The sequence below is a fragment of the Dendropsophus ebraccatus genome, chromosome 11 (assembly GCF_027789765.1).
Source record: "Dendropsophus ebraccatus isolate aDenEbr1 chromosome 11, aDenEbr1.pat, whole genome shotgun sequence".
NCBI lineage: Eukaryota > Metazoa > Chordata > Amphibia > Anura > Hylidae > Dendropsophus > Dendropsophus ebraccatus.
Genome location: NC_091464.1, coordinates 16,576,656 through 16,596,295, shown reverse-complemented (window position 1 = coordinate 16,596,295; position 19,640 = coordinate 16,576,656). Strand labels below are relative to the sequence as shown.

The 19,640-nt window shown below is 42.8% G+C and overlaps 1 protein-coding gene across 9 annotated transcripts in view; it reads right to left on the bottom strand.

Moving 5' to 3' along the window:
• Nucleotides 1-1,317: 1,317 nt before the first annotated feature.
• The window catches only part of LOC138767817 (ras and Rab interactor 3-like), a 28,449-nt gene continuing 10,126 nt past the window's right edge, over nucleotides 1,318-19,640 (bottom strand). For 7 of the 9 annotated variants that reach the window (XM_069945617.1, XM_069945621.1, XM_069945615.1 and 4 more), the window contains 5 exons: nucleotides 17,923-18,206; nucleotides 13,570-14,346; nucleotides 6,253-6,567; nucleotides 5,878-6,006; nucleotides 1,318-2,259 (listed from right to left, as the gene is read on the bottom strand). In XM_069945617.1, coding sequence (XP_069801718.1) covers nucleotides 2,081-2,259; nucleotides 5,878-6,006; nucleotides 6,253-6,567; nucleotides 13,570-14,346; nucleotides 17,923-18,157 — 1,635 coding nt within the window. In that variant the 5' untranslated portion in view covers nucleotides 18,158-18,206 and the 3' untranslated portion in view covers nucleotides 1,318-2,080. Of the gene's footprint in view, nucleotides 2,260-5,877; nucleotides 6,007-6,252; nucleotides 6,568-13,569; nucleotides 14,347-15,255; nucleotides 15,302-16,290; nucleotides 16,315-17,922; nucleotides 18,207-19,640 lie in introns of those variants that run through there. The other 2 variants (XM_069945623.1, XM_069945624.1) reach the window with 2 other exon arrangements.

Here is a 19,640-nt window from a genome sequence, read left to right as displayed (position 1 = left end):
AGCGTCCTACAACCTCAAAAGACCTGGCCACAAGCGATGCTCTCCATAAGCTGATTCCCGAAGACCGGTGAATATCCACCAAAGAGATAGCCCAGATACTGGACATCTTAGATGTTGGTTTCGTTATTACCAATATCCTAGACATGCACAAGTAGGTGCCAAAACTTTTGATCAGTGAACAGAAGGCGGCGGCACGAGTACAGGCCTCCAGAGCTGTCTTACCAATTTTGATGCTTCCAAGGACTTTTTGGATAGGTTAGTAACTTACCATGAAACCTGGCTCCACATTTATGATCCTATAACCAAGGAGTAGTCAAAGTAATGGAACCACATCGGATCCATGCGATTGAAGAAATTCCAAATCAGCCAAAAAAATCATGGCATCCGTTTTCTGGGACGCAAAACATATGAATTGGGGCTTGGGTCCTGGATCTTCTAAGATAGACCTGAGCAATGCCCCCGCTGATGGAACAGGCAAACCTGCAATGTTGGTGAAAATCATTAAAGGAGACCTGTCACCCGGCTGCCGGGGTAAAGCCCGTCTGACCCCCCGGTGGAGCCCCTTGCTCGAAGTCCCAGACTCCGCCCCGCCACCGAGAAATCCCTGTTGGAAGCCATGCGCTCACTCACCAAAGATGAGTCCGACGCCCATAGAGAATGACTATGGATCGGGAGCGGGACTTCGAGGAAGGGGTAAGTATAAGGAGCTCCACCGGGGGGGGGATCGGGTAAGCTTCACCACGGCAGCCGGGGTGACAGGTTCCCTTTAAGAGACTGGAAGAAAAATAGAGCCAAAATTTCCCCCAAAATATGGAAAAGATATTTTTTACACCATAATAACTGTAATGAAATAATAAAGACTTTTTATACAACAGAAATCAGATAGTGCTGTATAATGAATGAATGATGACACGCTCACAATCATGTCGCCTCCAATCTGCAGGAAGCATGAATATTTTATTACAGTAATATTACACTGTTGTCCGGGTCACACTAATGACTGTATATACACAACACTATAACTGCAATATTAAGGCACCTTTATTATTAAATGAACATGGTACTCTGGCGAAAATCTTTTTCTTTCAAATCAACTGGTTTCAGAAAGTTAAATAGATTTGTAATTTACTTCTATTTAAAAATCTCCAGTCTTCCAGTACTTATCAGCTGCTGTATGTCCTGAAGGAAGTGGTGTATTCTCTCCAGTCTGACACAGTGCTCTCTGCTGCCACCTCTGTCCATGTCAGGAACTGTCCAGAGCAGGAGCAAACCCCCATCGAAAGCTTCTCCTGCTCTGGACAGTTCCTGACATGGACAGAGGTGGACAGGGTTATAAAATAAAATAAGAATAATATATACAGTGTGGGAAATGTGTCTATTTGACTTTAGTTACAGTTCATACTGCCAAGAAACAATGGGAAATAGTTATAGAAAGTGTCCCCTTGCCTAGGGTTTTTCATCATAAAAATGTGACATTTTTTGACCCTTTCAGCAGCATATGAAAATTACCCTCTTAGTTTACCAAAGGCTGTGACTCTATATATGCGTTCAGAATGTGATCCAACACAGTGGAAACCATGCAGCGATTTCTTTACGGTAGTTGTGCGATGTTGCTGGGATTATTGAAAATGTTGTGCAGCCATTAAGGGGGGAAATGAGAGTGTAGTTTCAAACGTTACAAACACAGTGGAAACACTATATTTTTTTAGATTTATATATTATGTATTTCCACTTAAAGGGGTTGTTTTTATTGAGTAACTTTCAGCACAGTACTGTCTTTCTCCCCCATGGATTTCATCACTTCCTGGTTGTGACCCTGCTGTTGCCATGCAACTATACACACACTTTCCCACAATCCCCCTTTGCTTTCAGGCCAACTGCCAGTACTTCCTGGAGATTGCAGTGGAACTGAGCATGCCTGACCCATCTTAGTGGGTTGTTACCAAGGGCAACAAGTTATAAAAACAATGCAATTCAAACAATTTCCCGTAATACATCAGTTTAGACTCAGTTTTGTTAATGACACAACCCCTTTAACCTGTTAATGTTGCGGCTCAGTTCACACCTATGAGCCATGTGTTTAATATGTGTCCGTGCTGAATTTCCTCTGTCTTTGGAAATGATGTTTGTGATGAATAGTCCGTCTGCGCTGCCATTGGCGGATGGAATTCTGGGCCTCCAGACTAAGTTGCCTTGATATTGTGTTAAAGCTGCTTATATGAAACAAGGCTCCAAACAGAGTAGTCAGGTAGTAACCACCTAGAATAAAAGAAACATGAGAAATGTGATGGTAAAGGGCAAACAACAAACTTCAGACATTATATTCCTCAAACGGCCAAAAAAAAATAGATGTTGTGGGAACATAGCCTTAAAGTGAACAGGTCAGGTAATGATACCACCCAGCCTGCAGCATTATAATAAAAAGCTAGCCTGGATGGGGTATCTATTACATAGAGACATAGAAGATTGTAGGCAGAAAATCCCCCCTGGTCCATCTAGTCTGCCCTTTTAGTATTTCCCTTAATATTATCTTAGGGTAGATAATATGTTTTGTGGGTCCTTGGACGAGAGAGCCTCAGCGAGCCCCTCATCCATCCACACACTATGCACAATCACTTAAAGGAGTACTCCAGCGAAAAGCTTTTTCCCAGTAGTTGAAACACATTACAAAGTTATATAACTGTAATGTGTTTCAATCACCTCTCTTGCCCCCCTCAACCCCCCAACAGGAAGTTAAGTAAACTCATTCTTACCTAATGACTGTTGACCCCAGGCTGCTCTGTGGCAGCCATTCTGTGACAATGACATCATCTGCATAGGCACAGCTTCCTGGTTTGGGCTTTCCCATGATGCACTTTGTCTCCTGTGAGGTCTAACTGACTCTGTAAAACTGTTAGATGGCTCACAGCTTGTTCAGCCTATCAGATCTGAGTAACCTGAGTCATCTGACATAGAGAGGCTGGCTTAACAGGGCTTAGACTCGCCTCTCTCTTGATTATGTAATTGTCACAAAATGGCTGCCACAGAGCAGCCTGGGGTCAACAGTCATTAGATAAGAATGAGTTTACTTCACTTCCTGGTGGGGGATTGAGGGGGGAAAAGATAGGGAAGGGGGCAGATAGGTGATTGAAGAATATTACAAAGTTTTATAACTTTGTAATGTGTTTCAATTACTGGGAAAAAGCTTTTCACTGGAGTACCCCTTTAAGACATTACTAACATACACAAACAAACACACACATTATTGACACACACTTAATGACATACACATTACAGACTGACACACACACATACACAGTAATATATTCTCGTGTTGCTTCTGATCTTTCCTCCTACTCAACTCTTTCTTGAGTGTCAAGTCAATGTTTACTAGAACAGGAGCTGAGTTGCAGAAACTAGGCATGGTCACTATGCAGGGAATGGAGCCAGATGCTCCAGGCTCAATTTCCAGATAGATCTGGCCAAGGCAGCCCAGCTGAACAATAATGAAGACAGACCGTCAATCAATTTTGAAAGGCAAAACCCCAATGAAAAAGCAATTAAGAAATCTACCTTTGCTGGCCATAAACATATGAAATCTATCAGTGTGCAACAGCTATCTTTCTCAAAACAATATTTTAAAGAGGCACTTTTGTGAAAAAAATGTTTAAGAAATCAACAGGGGATGTGATTGTGTGCAGTTTTGCAATTACTGCTGACCAAACACAGGAAGTCCCAGTTCTTTGCACACTCACAGACATGGCTTGGTACTGATTGACAGCCTGAGTGAGCACAGAGTGGGCCAGGTCTTCACTGCCCATGTGTACAGCTGCTACACATTCAGTAGCAGATAATACTGGGGGTGCTTGCATTATATGATCAGCGCTCCTGTCACACATCACCAAAACCTCGGTAACCACACAGTGACTGAATTGTTACATAACAAAGAGCATTGTCTCCTGGAAAGCTGCAGAGCTGATAATATGTGGTGTCCCACTAGGGGTGTTGCAGTTATATACACTCTTCGCAAAAGTCTGTACTTATTGTGTTATTATGGTGATAAAAGTAGTACTAAAGTTTGCCACTAGAAGTCGCTATATTGTGTATATGTATATGGAAAGTGTACAGCTGAAGGATTGCAAATGGTTATTGTTTTCTAAGCGTCACCTGAATCTGTAGACCAGTAGGAGTTCTGTTTTCTTCTTTCCTATCATCTCCCTCCTTTCTTCTTCTGTTGCACTCTTTCACCCACTCACAGCGCATCTTACATGCTAGAGAGGAAGTAAGTCACATGGGTGGAGGAGGAGCAGGGTCTTTTTCGTTCTGGACGTTGTGGAGGAAGGACACGAGCCAGATAGCTCTCCACAGTGATAATAACTGGGCCCTGGCCCTCTGCCAGGTTCCCGTACCCCAAATTAGTCTTAGTTAGTATCCCGCATTGGGAAGCATGTAAGACAGCACGTCTCTCACAACTTTATTACAAGTAACACTCCAAAGCACTATGCACTGTTAAACTCCTCTTAGGAGAGGACTAGCCAGAGACAACCTCAACCCACGCCGTGGACAAAGAGAAGTCACAGAGCAGGACAAAATCCACAAAAGAGCCAAAGAGCTAGGAACTGATCTGGATAGAGCAAAGTTGCAGTAGCCCATGAACTCTGCCTTGCAGTGCGGGTGTCAGCAGACAACCCTCAGCATTCCGTAACAAGGTCTGAGGCCTGTGTCACCCATTAGGAAGGTTCAGCCGAGTCTAGTGGGCATAAGGTGGTGTGAAGACTAAAGTCAAAGGTCAATACATGGGCACAGGTGTTCTTCATATTCTTATTCTTCTTATTCTTCTAAGTATTCTACCTCATCCTCCAACATCCCAGCAGTACTACATGGGTTAGGACTCTCACAGCATCCTCCTCTTTACTACTCTGTTTCTTGTATCACTCAATACAACTCAACCAACACGACTCTATCCTACACTGCACTTATCCTACAGATCTGGTCGTTCTATTGTCAAGGGTTTTTTGGGAACTTTGTCAAATGTGTCTTAGAGACTTTATGTAAAGGAACCTCATTCTGTGGAACCTGTATTACCTGCTGCACATCTACAAATAGTAAACCGGTTCAACTATATTCTAAGACTCTGTGATTATTCGCCACCACAGACACAGCAGACACCGCAACCTTGGGACATTCTCCCCTTTCTGTGGGTGGTGGGTCCTATCATCTGGGAGGGTCATTACACCACTCTGGCCATCCGTGACATAACCCCAAGGGACCTGGTAACAACCCGGCAGGACACTGACCACAGGTGAAAGGGTACAACCGGCCTTGTAAAATAAAAGCAGACGTGCCATCACACCGGTGTGCCCACCAGGCACTGGCGTCACGTGACAACATCTCAAGGTCCGGCTCTATCTCGGCCATCCACCACTGGTGTGGTGTCACACTTCACCATCTAGCAAGTGACCGGCCGCCCCTCCGAATAGCCCCACCATGGGTACACCACAAATAGACTTACTAATCATTAATAATATAATTATCCTAAGGTAATTGCCCTCAGCTGATATACAACCTGTATGTCTTTCCTTGTGTGAGCGCATAACTACGCAAAGTGCCGGTCTATTCCAGAGCAACAGCCCAGCAGGAAGTACTGGGGGGTGCCACCGGAACCCCCTAGTTGATGCCGGTTTGTAAAAAAACTCAAATTGACATACCTAGTGTTACATTCGGCTAAAAAAAAAAAAAAAAAAAGTTTCCGCGACAGTGCCTCTTTAAGCTGAACCTATCACTGGGATTTCTCATGCTCATGGCCAGCTAACCATCTAACAAACAACAAAATTACGATTTGTTCTTGGACGTTCGGCTTTCTATTTTATGGTGAAGATGGACCGTTGTGTAACGTACCTTCTCCTTGAAGCTGTGTAGGATCTAGAAGCTCCATCATGTACTCTACATCTAGCTGCACAGAGGCTAGGTCACAGCCCAGCAAAACATAGATGAGAACTGGTAAGAAGTCATCAGCACCAAAGGCTTCTAGAGAACGTGAATAGGAGAAGACATTATCAGATGGTTATGGAAATCAATAAACTCATATCAGGGGTAGGGAACCTTGGCTCTCCAGCTGTTGCAAAACTACAACTCCCATCATGCCTGGACAGCCATTGGCTGTCCAGGCATGATGGGAGTTGTAGTTTTGCAACAGCTGGAGAGCCAAGGTTCCCTACCCCTCATTGCATCTAAGTTTCCATGGACTGCTGTATTGCAGTACAGTGACCTCACCTTTCTTTCCGCTGGAGGCCTCCATGGCCTCATAGATGAGTTTGCACACTTTCAGCAGGAGGCGTATCTTCTTCTCTGGAGAATAAGCCATGTGCATGAGAGACAGCTTCTGTGTGATCTTCTCCATAGTGCAGGGTCCTGGTACTCCCACGCGAGGTCTCTGCTCACTAAGAGAGCTAGTCTTCATCTTCTTTTGGTTATCCAGTAACCTGGTCATGGATCCATCTCTCTTGTGCATTTCCAGGAGTTGGGAGTAAATGGTATCCTTCAGAGGTTTCAGCAGACACTTGTAAAGCGAGGTTTCGATGATAAACGCTAAGAGACATAAATATGACACTATAATATAAGATTATAATATAGTCATGAGTGACCAATTCTGTTTAAAGTGTCATTAGCGGTAAAATATTTTTTGCAGTAATCAATAGTACAGGCGATTTTAAGAAACTTTGCAATCGGTTTATTAGCCAAAAAATGCATTTTTATAATAAAAAAAGCAGTTTGAAGCTCTCCCCCCTGTCTTCATGGTTGTCTATGGAGAGGGGAGGGGTGGAGGGAGATGAGGCACCAAAACAGGACAACAAAGAGTTAATTTACAGCTACATCACCAGGCTATCTCCTCTAAAGTCAGCATTGACCTCTCTGACCTCTAAATACCCACTTTCACACAGGTCCCGCTGTTTAATCCTTTGTTCTCTGCTGCCGACTAATCTCCCTCCTCCCCCTTCCCTCTCCATAGAACAGACAGGGCCCGACTGATGTAAAAGAGTCGAGATTTCCTGATAATGAGCAGTGGATGAGAGCGAGGGGGGGGGGGGGGCCTGGGGAAAGTCTTTCTGAATGCAGATAATGGAATATTTGCCTAATAAACCCATTTACAACGTTTCTTAAAATCGCCTGGACAATTTATTTCTGAAAAAAAAAAAAAATTAAACAACAGTGACACTTAAAAAATCTCCAGTCTTTCCAGTACTTATCAGCTGCTGTATGTCCTGCAGGAAGTGGTGTATTCTATATAAGCTATAAGACCTTACCGAGACTGTATGAACTTGATTTATAGCAGAGATAGCAGATTCAGGAAGGATGAGGGGAGGAAGACAATGGGTCAGATGCAGCGGAATATAGTGAGTACAACATAGCATGAGGGACAGGAAGATGAATTTTTTCCTGATACCTGATCTACTTTCCATTCTATTCCAGCACATTGCATTCCCTTTGTGGTAAAGCTACCGTATGACCAATGTTTCAGTTACAAAGATAACCCCAGCATCCCAATGTACGTCTATCACCTAACCTAGCTCACCATAGAGAATGGGATCTAACTTACTAAGGCTGGGGTCACACCTGACATGAATTTCTATGATATACAGTGGTAGCTCGATTCTCAAACTTAATTGATTCAGGAAGAGAGTCTGAGAAGCGAGCAGTGTCTTCCCATAGGAAATAATGTAAAGTAAAGTGTTTGAAGTGTAAAGTGTTTAATTGGTTCCAGCACCTCCCAATTATTACCTACAGTACCAATATATTACTTTGTACAGTGTCCAGTGTAATCTCTATAGTACAGTACAGAACAGCACTATATACTGTACAGTATATTATACACAAGAAACATTCAACAAAACCAGCAATTATAGTACAGTAGTCACCAACTTCTCACCAATTCTTTACTGTATGGTGCCCCTCACCCCAGCACTGTAACGTATGGGAGATGGTGGTGCACTGCCTGTACTACTACTGTACTGTATATGCACTCCAGCAGTCTTATACAGTACAGGATGGGAGATGGTGGTGCACTGACTGTACTACTACTGTACTGTATATGCACTCCAGCAGTCTTATACAGTGCTGTACAGGATGGGAGATGGTGGTGCACTGACTCTACTACTCCTGTACTGTATATGCACTACAGCAATCTTATACAGTTCAGGATGGGAGATGGTGGTGCACTGACTGTACTACTACTGTACTGTATATGCACTCCAGCAGTCTTATACAGTACAGGATGGGAGATGGTGGTGCACTGACTGTACTACTACTGTACTGTATATGCACTCCAGCAGCCTTATACAGTACAGGATGGGAGATGGTGGTGCACTGACTGTACTACTACTGTACTGTATATGCACTCCAGCAGTCTTATACAGTACAGGATGGGAGATGGTGGTGCACTGACTGTACTACTACTGTACTGTATATGCACTCCAGCAGTCTTATACATTATTGTACAGGATGGGAGATGGTGGTGCACTGACTGTACTACTACTGTACTGTATATGCACTCCAGCAGTCTTATACAGTACAGGATGGGAGATGGTGGTGCACTGACTGTACTACTACTGTACTGTATATGCACTCCAGCAGTCTTATACATTATTGTACAGGATGGGAGATGGTGGTCAACTGACTGTACTACTACTGTACTGTATATGCACTCCAGCAGTCTTATACAGTACTGTACAGGATGGGAGATGGCGGTGCACTGACTGTACTACTACTGCACTGTATATGCACTCCAGCAGTCTTATACAGTACTGTACAGGATGGGAGATGGCGGTGCACTGACTGTACTACTACTGTACTGTATATGCACTCCAGCAGTCTTATACAGTACTGTACAGGATGGGAGATGGCGGTGCACTGACTGTACTACTACTGTACTGTATATGCACTCCAGCAGTCTTATACAGTACTGTACAGGATGGGAGATGGCGGTGCACTGACTGTACTACTACTGTACTGTATATGCACTCCAGCAGTCTTATACAGTACTGTACAGGATGGGAGATGGCGGTGCACTGACTGTACTACTACTGTACTGTATATGCACTCCAGCAGTCTTATACAGTACTGTACAGTATGTGAAGCCTCACCAGTGCTAAACTCACCAGATATAACCCACCGTCCACGCTCACAAAAACGTTCAGATACCGAGTACCTTAAGACTGGGGGCCTGAAAAGTGTTTGAGAACCAAAGCAAACTTTCCTTGAAAATACTGTTTGAGTTCCAAGCAGTTTGAGAACTGTATATCAGCAACCCTGGAGAATGGCATGCCAACATGTACCAGCGTGTGCCCCTACTGGACCTATTTATAAAAATGTACTTCAAGGCTATGTTCCCACTGTGGGCCGCTAATAATGATCATGATCATTATTAATGGCCGCCTTTCCCCGTTATGTTCCGTAGTGGAAGTCCTTGTGTGTTTCAGGAACATTGCAGGGAAAAGTGTCTGGCTCGGTATAATCACGGCCCCAAATATTGTTCATGATCATATAATGATAATGAGATGTCCTCCCTTCCCTGCTATGTTCCCAAAGTGGGAACATAGCCTATAAATGCTTTATCTACTGGGACTAGTATCCAGGTTCACACACCGTCAAAATGATGGCCATCAATGGCATATAACATGCATTGTTTAAAAATAACAGCCGCTATTTGCCGTTAAATGACGGCCGTCCAATAGACAAGGATATCATGGTTTCCCAGGACTAGATGTAGCTTTTCAAGGCACCCGGAGAGGAGCAGCACAGAGTTTAAAGGCAGTTGACTGCTACGCTAACAAAGTGCTTTACTTCATTAAGGGTATGTTCACACTGAGTAAAACAGGCGGAATTCTGCGGCTGAACTCTCCATCACGGAATCCTCCCTGCCTCAGTGTGACACTGTTTCTCTATGTGAGAGCGCACGTTCCTCCGCTGACGCCACTCTCCGCTTAAAAAAGTGACATGTCACTTCTTTGAGAGGAGAGAACACTGAGACAGGGTGGGTTCACACTGAGGAATTCTTGCCGATAAATACAGCGGAATTCTGTCGGCTGTCCGTGCGCACTGCCTCGTGCCTTTCCGCCGGCTCCATAGACACCATTCTATGGACCGGCTGATTCTGCATTCCACCAACAGAATTGACGCCCGCCATTAACCCCTTAAACGCTGTGGTTGCGGCTTAGTGTAAGTTATAGGAGCATCTCTTGCCATTTACCAATTGGAACCAATCACACTGCCTGACTGCCGGAGGTATACTCCTTAACCCTATGCAGTCTGATCTTCTGATAGAGTCTGCCACAGGCCACAGGCAGGCTCTACCAGAAGATCACAGATTACACTGATCCCTGCTATGCTATTGCATAGCAGAGATCAGTGTATGAAATCTAATGTATGTATGTAAAAGTCCCCTAAGAGCACTTAAACAGTGTAAACTAAAAATAATAATAAAAGATTTTTAAAAAAAAACCAACCCCCCCCCTTCCCGTTTTATACATAAAACAGATAAAAATAATAAAGTTAATTAACACATAATATACCGTAGCGTGCATAATCGTCCAATCTATTAAAATAAAATGAACAGCGTGAACAAAAAGCAGTTAGAAAAACGCAGATTGCTTTTTTTAAATTACATTTTATGTATAAAAAAATTTATTAAAAGCGATCAATACATCTGATCTAGAAAAAAAAATGTTACTAATAAAAAAATAGAGATCATGGCGCAAAAGATGATGTCCCATATGAAAAAATAAAAGCGCTATAAGGGCCATTGTCATCATAACTATTTGCAAAAAAAAGTTTTACTGCTAATAAAAATAGTAAAACGTTAGGAAACCTAGTAAACATGCCCTGTATTCAGACTGACCTATAGAATAAAGAAAAAATGTCAGTTTTACCGTAAGGTGCATTACGTAAACATGGAAGCCCCCCAAAATTTGTGGTATTGCATTTTGTTACCCAAATTCACCCCATAAATGATATTTTAGGGGTTCTGTCATTCATTTTATAGCAGATTGAAAGATGCCATTACAAAGTACACCTGTTCCTGAAAAAAAACAAGCCCTTACATGGCCCTGTAGGTGGAAAAATAAAAGTGATATGGGTCTTAGAAGGCGAGGAGGAAAAAACAATAACGCAAAAGTGACAATTGGCCCGGTCCTTAAGGTCATTTCAGGTCGGTCCTTAAGGGGTTAAATATTTTTATTTATTTATTATTTTTTTTTACTTTTTAGGTGTTTAGGTGTTTAGATGTACATTTAAAGATGATGCATGAATGAGAACGGAAGTTGCAGTTTGTATTGTTAAACCACAGCCCCATGGTATTTCTGAGAAAGAACCTCTTGACATAGTCATCGCTGTCGCAAACCAGAGCAGACACCTATTGTTCATGTGACATGGTATTTCTAGAGAACTCGCAGGGCTGTGATTGGTTACTATGGGCAAAACCATTCAGTTTTGGTTTCACACAGATTGAAATGTTTTATTCATGTGATGTTCCTCAGCACTGTACATAGACTGTCACCATTCCCATCAGTCCTGACCACAATGGGGCTAACAATCTACGTTTCCTATCTAGAGGACACTCATATACTCATACAAGTGCGGGATAGTGGAGAATAGACACATACAAATGTTGTTGGCTGAACCCAGGACCCCAGAGTTCCAACATAACAGTAAAAACATTACTAACTATTGAGCCACCATGAAGAAGGCGGCCAAACCAGAATTTATCTTTTTTCTGTTGTATTATTATGAACGTGACTGGAGTATGCCCAAGTCAGATTGTTCGGCATTTGGGGGGTCATATTGTCGGTACAGAATTTCTTTAATATTTTGATCATATAAAAAGAAAGAAAAAAAAAGCAATGCTTACCTTTCCTGGCTCCCCAAGCCTTTCTTTTAAGCCACTTCTGTTACCTCCCCCGCTCCCCCTTACTTCCAAGATTAAATGCCTTAACAGGAACTGCTCACACAGGCACATTGGTGTCCTGTCTGGAATACAGTGGGAAGGTCCTGCTGGAACATCTTATGGAACAGAAGTGGCAGAAACCAGGATAGGTAAGTATCAATTTAATTTTTATTCAGTTCCCAGCAAAATATATATAAAAAATATACTGAAATACCACTTTAATTCTCCATGCTGACCATTCCAGCACTGCTAGCAGCACTTTGAAATGGCCCATGGCACCTATATACTTAAAGGGGTTATTCAGCATTAGAAAACATGGCCACTTTCATTCAGAGACAGCACCTCTCTTCTCTCTAGTTTGGGTGCAAGTTTTGCAACTCAGTTCCAATAAAGTAAATGGAACTTAATTGCAAACCACACCTTAAGTGGAGACAAAAGTCGTGTTGTCTCTGGAAGAAAGTAGTCATGTTTTTCATGGGGTTATTCAATTAATTTTTTTTTTCCTCTCCAAAAGGTGGTAAGTGTTAAAAAAAAAACAACGTTCTTTCTTTACTTTACCTCTACTGCTGTTCTCACAAAGCTTCCAGTCCCAGCACTTCAGGAATTGGGTTTAACATGAGGAATTGCCTACTCAGCCCATTAGTGGTCACAGCGCTGTTTCACCTCAGCCACTGATTGGCTGAGCTGGCCATTCCTTGTGCCGACCCCAATCCTGTAGGTGCTGCCCAGCTGGGGGGAAATAATAATTGTCTAAAGCTCCTATTACACGGGGCGATGGAGAGGAGCAAACGAGCAATGTCAGCGCTCTTTGCTCCTTGTTCCCTGTGTCGGCAGCAAGAGGGTAAGAGCAGGAGGGGTGCAGGGAGGTTGCCCGGGCGATTGCTAGATTGTCCGGGCAGCCCATAGAAGATATTCCACGGAGCGACAACAGTAAAACACTCAACATGTTGAAAGACAAACAACAGACAACGATCAGCCGACATCATTCATATCGGCTGATCGTTGTCTTCTATTATACAAGACGATTATCAGCCGTAACAGCCGATAATCGTTTCGTGTAATAGGGCCTTAAGACATAGCCAGAACAAAGACCTCCAACAGTCTGTACCTTACCTGACACTTAAAATTATGAAAGATGTAACAGTAAAAATGCCTATTATACAAATGAACATAAATGGATGTGGCTTTTACCCTAACGTTAACTATATGGCTATCTGGTTATGACCATAGTGCTAAGTTCTAGTAATGCTATGACATCCCTGGTGCCTCTACTGCGAAATGTTATCTGCAGCCTCCAAAAGATGAAGGAAGCTTTCAAGCCACTGGATGAAGAACATTGACCCAGAACATGGTAAAGATTCGATAAAACTGCAGGGTTTTTTTAGTATCCTTTTTTATAATTTGGCTTTACTAATCAGATTATCCAAAAATATTGGGTAAAAGAAAAAAAAGTTTAATCCAAGAGGGCCTGAGTTTGACACCTGTGCTGTATGTGTCTAAACTATTTCTTTGGATGCAACAAAAATTTTGGTAAAAATGAGCATAAAATCTCTCTGAAATTTGATAGTCCAACCGCTGGTTACCTCCCTCACTAATGATATAACAAATGTATAGACATAATAACTGCTATATATCGTATTTAGCCATCATACCTATTGTCGAATCATCCATTTCTTGATTCTCCACAAGTTCCATAATCTCATTGCTCACAAGCAGATAGCTCTTGATGTTATTGATCTGCTGTCGTATGGCTTGGAGCATTTCCGTGGTAGAGACATACTCTACAGACCCCTTTTTCACGTGACATATGAATGTCTGAACCGTACTACCGAAATACGAGGATGAGTCTTCGGCAAGCAGCTGGATTCTGTTTCTAAGATGTTTCTCAGAAGAAATAAGTCCAGTGAGTACAGAACTAACTGCTAGAAGGCTATGTCTAACCATGTCCCCAAGTCCATGGGAGTGCTTCCGCCTGTTCCTCTCGGAGCTGCATTCCCCCTCTTCTTCAATACTGCTGATAGAAACAGAGTCCAGTTCTGGCAATGGTGGCAGTAAGAAGCTGTCGGATGAGTTTAGAGAGGAGTCGGAATTTGATTTTGTCAAGGTGGTGCCTGAAATAGGTTCATGTTCTTCAATCCATGAAACTCGGTGAGGAACAAGTGAATGTCTCTTTCCATGGGCCTTCCAAAGTTTGCTGTTTCTATCACTGGATTCTTCTTCCGGATCTTGTAATAATTTTAACTGATCTTTGTGTGATCCACTGCGTGTTCTTACAACAGGTTTCCTGATAAACGCAGAATTCTGTAAAGGTGACCCTAAGTGGTCTGGACCTTCATGCCTCTCCACTTCAGTAGTCTTCTGGTTCATCAACGTGCCCAAGGCTTCCCTGTTGACCTGTTCCGGTTCACTTTGATGGTGACCCTCTATATCTATAAAATCAATATTAGGTTAATGGTGAAAAGATAACCCAAATATACTTAAATTTGTACATACTTACTACTACATTTTCTACAGTCATAAAATAGGTATAAAAAAACATTATTTTAATTGATCCCCTCCATTTTTTAACATTGTACCAGCAATCTTCTGATTATCGGTGGGTTTACACATGCCGGTACTGTGTGCTCGGAACAATGGTATCATATGATTGAGGGCTGTCCTTATATTTAGTGGTTGTATATAAATATGTCCCACTGCTACTACCAACCAAATCCCTGAGGAAGGCGTGGGGTGTTTTTTGTCCCCACCTGACCTCTACAGTTTTACTGCTCCTCTACATTTTTGTATAGGTGTTGTTGTGTTTAATTAAGAATTGTTACAAGTAGGGGGTGCCCGCTGCATCTTTTTGGGTTTACTCCTTTTCCTGATATGTTCGGTCTTTCCCTCCCATTGTTGACAGCTCATTGTCTAGGTTACCGATTACCCTTAAAAATTCAGCAGCGATTTTTACCTATTTTACTTTTATTTTACTGAGTGAATTGGTATCACATAATGTGCCTTCTTGTTAAAAAAAATAGTATGTTTTAGGCTAGGTTCACTCAACGTCTTTTTTTTTGGGGGGGGGGGGGGGGGGGGGGGAATAATGGCTGTTGTTTGATAATGATGGCTAATAATATTAATAATAATTTTTACCGTTATTTTAAATTATAAAAAGACATTGTATAAACATAGCCTCAAACCACTGAAGTATAGGCTGTAATACTTGTAATCCTAGTATCTCTTCACTTCTGTTTTCTGTCGTTTATATTGTAATGATTACATATAATTGCCTTAACTGAGTTCCTGTTTTAGTTTTCCTGTGAAACAGATGACTATGAATATAATGCAACAAAAATTACCAGCTATTAGACCAAACTAAATAACACATGAGCCCATAGTATAGACCAGTGATCAGGACCCCAGTCCTCAGGTACCCCCGACAGGTCATGATTTAAGGAAATCCCATACAAAGAGCACCTGAGGCACTGACTGTAATTATATCCCCGGTGAAATCCAATGGAAATTATGAGGACTGGAGTTGAGAAACACTGGTATACCTATTGGGTGAGATTTATCAAACATGGTGTAAAGAGAAACTGGCTCAGTTGCCCCTAGCAACCAATCAGATTCCACCTTTCATTTTCCAAAGAGTCTGTGAGGAATAAAAGGTGGAATCTGATTGGTTGCTAGGGGCAACTGAGCCAGTTTCACTTTACACCATGTTTGAAAAATTCCCCCCATTGTCTTTACATAAGAACATAAAAGACAATGCACAAAGTTATTATTTGTCAGTATCCACGTTCCTGTTCCACACCCGGCTCCTGTCTTTGCTCCTGTCTTGTCATCACTGAGGGCAATTAGTAATTATTTTAGAGACCACCTTCTTGGCATGGCGCCTCCTTTAGGCTATGTTCACATGCTGTACAAACAACGGCCGTTCCACCATGAACATTGTTTAACGCTACCTATGGCCAGAACTATTAATCATGATCATTAATTCCAGCCATAGGTAGTGTTAAAGGAGTTATCCAGTGCTACAAAAACATGGCCACTTCCCCCCTACTGTTGTCTCCAGTTTGGGTGGGGTTTTGAAACTCAGTTCCATTGAAGTAAATGGAGCTTAATTGCAAACCGCACCTAAACTGGAGACAACAGTAGGGGAAAAGTGGCCATGTTTTTGTAGCGCTGGATAACCCCTTTAGGGTGCGTTCACACATACAGGATCCACAGCAGATCCGCAGCAGATTTTATGGTGCAGATTTGATGCTGTGTTCAGTTATTTAAATAATAAGCTGAAAATAAGCTGCGGATCCGGTAAGTGTAAACGTACCCTTAAAGAACGTCTGTGCACATGGAAGGGTCATTGTTTGTGAAGTGTGTGAACATTCGCTTACCATTACAAGATCCCTGTTATCTACCCTCTAGCCAGTTGCAGTCTGGATCCATATTCTTAGATTCTTTATTGCCAAGTAATGCACCCAGTTAAAATGCTGGATTGCTACAAAACTCAACATTGCAGGTGTGTCTCAGGTAGATATGTAAATGTTTATAGGTATGGTCTCATTCGTCTCTCGATCTTGCATCTAAAAGGAGGGAGGGGCTAGGAAGGTGCTTCTCCCACTGCCCTATAAAAAGGGTTGTCTATAGTGTTGAGTAAACATCATCAATGTATCTTGGTTCGGCAACTTCTCCAACACTGAACGCTCGTCGTTTAACCTCTCACATATAGAGAAGGTGAAGATAGCCCGAGGACTGCCTGGAAAACATGGATACAGCCTATATCCAGCCTGTATTCAGTTTTGTTAGGATTCCTTAGAATGGAATCCAACTTGGGAGACACTGGGAGTTGCTGAACGTAGACACTTTCATAAAGTTCACTCAACACTAGTTGTGTACCTCTTGGTAAAAGACTGTTGACTCCTAGACGTAGTAGTGATATGTGTTGTCTCCCATGGCACGGCTTTTAATTGCCATTTTTCGATAATGGTCGCCACACACAGCAAGGCTTTCCCAGTTATGTATTGCCACACTTCCATGGTCTGTCTAGTTGCCAGACTTATTGCCATGTATGCATTTATTGGACAAGCTGGGACGCCATCTTTAGCAACCTGCGAGTGTGTAATATCTGCAGACCCAGCTGCAACATCAGTAGGCAAATGGGCTACAAGACGCCATATGCAGCCTGTATGTTCCTGTATCATATTGTGCTTCCAGGCTAGAGGTGGTCCAAATGGGTACTAGAACCTCCTATTAGTATAGTGTTCCCCAATAACATTACCCTTTCTCTTTATGGTAATCACTTACATATATCATCATTACATCCATACATATAGTATTTGTTTTATTATTTTTGTTTTAGTATTAGTTTTTACCTTGTGTAAGAACTAAAGTAACGTTTAAAGGAGAAGCCCATCTATTTTGAAAATCCGGCAGCTGGCAGGGGCAAATTTGATAACAAGTACAAACTCACCTCACCCATGCCTGTGGGACTGGTCTTGGGACACCTGCGGGGCTCCAGGATTTCCGGGGTGTACACGTCATGACCCAGCTGATGGACTGGCTGCTCAGCCAGTCAGTGACTGGGGCAGGACACCGCTCCAGTCACTGATTGGCTGAGCGGTCAGTCCATTAGCCGGGACAGACTTTTTCTCCCCAGTCGTGATGTCATCACAACTTGGGGGAAAATGCCGGTCCTGGGGCGGGCCTTGCCGCTCACCGTGCACACGGGGAGAGGTAAGTGCGTACTTGTTATAGAATTTCCCCTTGCCCCTGCCAATTTTTCAAAACGGCCAGACTGTTGCTTTAACATAAGATACAAGTAATGGACCATGTAAAACCATTGTATTAGTGACCATGGACTGGTCCAGAATTAAGGCTCCCATACAAATTAGTGAAAGTAGGCAAAACCCAGTAACATAAGAGGACCACCCAACTAACTAATGAGTATGGGAGACCTCCTGACTCTTCACCAGCAGAATTGTAAATGCAAAGTAAAAAATGCTTGTTTGCATTGGGGGTCCACCTACCTTCCATTGCTGGTTCAGGGTTCATTTTTTCAAGCTTTTTTTGAGAAAACCAGGGCACACTCTTTCTTTTCTCTTCAACCGAGTTGTCTGACGCAGAGGTACGCATGAGCCACTTGTCGCCATGCTCATGCACAAACAGTGGATTGACGATAAAGAGGGCGCCATTTTCTGATGTGACCTGGATAGAACAGAACTGCTGTTCCTGCTTTTTGCTCTGTGTCAGATCCACTTTCATGCTCTATATGTAAAATTCTCTATGTAATTCAGACACACTCCCCAGATTCCTGAAATCAAGTCCGGAAAAGTCACACGGTTAGAGGTTTCTATGGTAAGAATTAAGTTTTAGGCAGAAGGGCAGATGAAGAATCAAGAATACAGTGTGGCTTAACACACACATTCACTAGAGCACATGTAAGTTGCGTCTTATTACAATACCATAACTTTAGTATGGGTCTTCACAAATTACCAAAGGTACTGCTATATGGCAAAGGAAGTATCGGTTTATTTTTAGGCTATGTTCACACCACGTAAAAGTACGGCCATTGTTCCCATCGGCAACAATGGCCGTACGTTCTGCGGAGTAGAACACTGCCCCTGCTTCAATGGGATTACGGCCGGAGCGTATACACATCGTATACGCTCCAGCCGGGATGCAGTGCGGGGCTGCAAAGAACTGACATGTCAGTTTTCTGCGGCCGCAATTTAGAGTATGGGGAGTTCTGATGCGGGCACGCGCTGATGCGCCCGCATCAGAACTCTGCGGCCGGAAAGATCTTAAGTACCGGCCGTGATGATCCGGGCAGAGACCAGCCGTTTAATGACCCGGCCGGGTCACGGAACGGCTGGTCTCCTACGCTGTGTGAACATAGCCTTAATGTAAAAATAACTTTTCATATGTTGCTGCCCCTGGGGTTAACATAACAGCCTATTCTTGCCTTTCCGTGCTCCACCTGTGTCCTCCTACTTCATCTTCGGGTCACCGGCTGATCAATCTCGCCCCCACTTTCGAGACGGACTGGTCCGAGGGTGACAGCCTGCTCAACTAATCACTGACCGAGAAGGGACCGCGCCGCGGCCAGTCATTGACTGAGCAGGTGTCACCCTCAGACAAGTCTGTCTCAGAAGTGGAAGCGAGAATGATCAGCGGGGACCCGAAGATGAAGTAGAAGGACCCTGGGGAGCACAGAAAGATAAGAATAGGCGGTTTATGTTGTTTTATGTTGTCATGGACAGCAAGATATGAAAAGTTATTTTTTAGTGGAATGCCCCTTTAAGGTTAAAATGTCTTTCAAAATATGTTTAACATAAAAACATTTGAACAACGGTTCATTTTCTAATGACTCATTCCCTTTAAGGTGAACTTGAGGATCCAGAGGAAGACCTCTTCCTAACCACTGAGGCTCTAGTGAATATTTATTACTTCTCCTTTTTAAGCTAGTTTAGGGAAGTACTATATCACATATTACATAGGCAATAATGGACTCTACACACATTATGTAAGGGAAAAAAGAAACGGTTTTGACCTTACTCTTTTGGATTATGGGAAATATAAAAATATGCACTAAACGGAAGTCTGATTTTTATATGTTTAGGCTATGTTCACATTCTGTTTAAACAATGGCCGTTGGACATGTTCCTGTGGCTGATATTACCATATTGGCCGCAGGAACATTAATTTGTTTTATTTAACTGTATGCAATGTATGGCCATCAGAACGG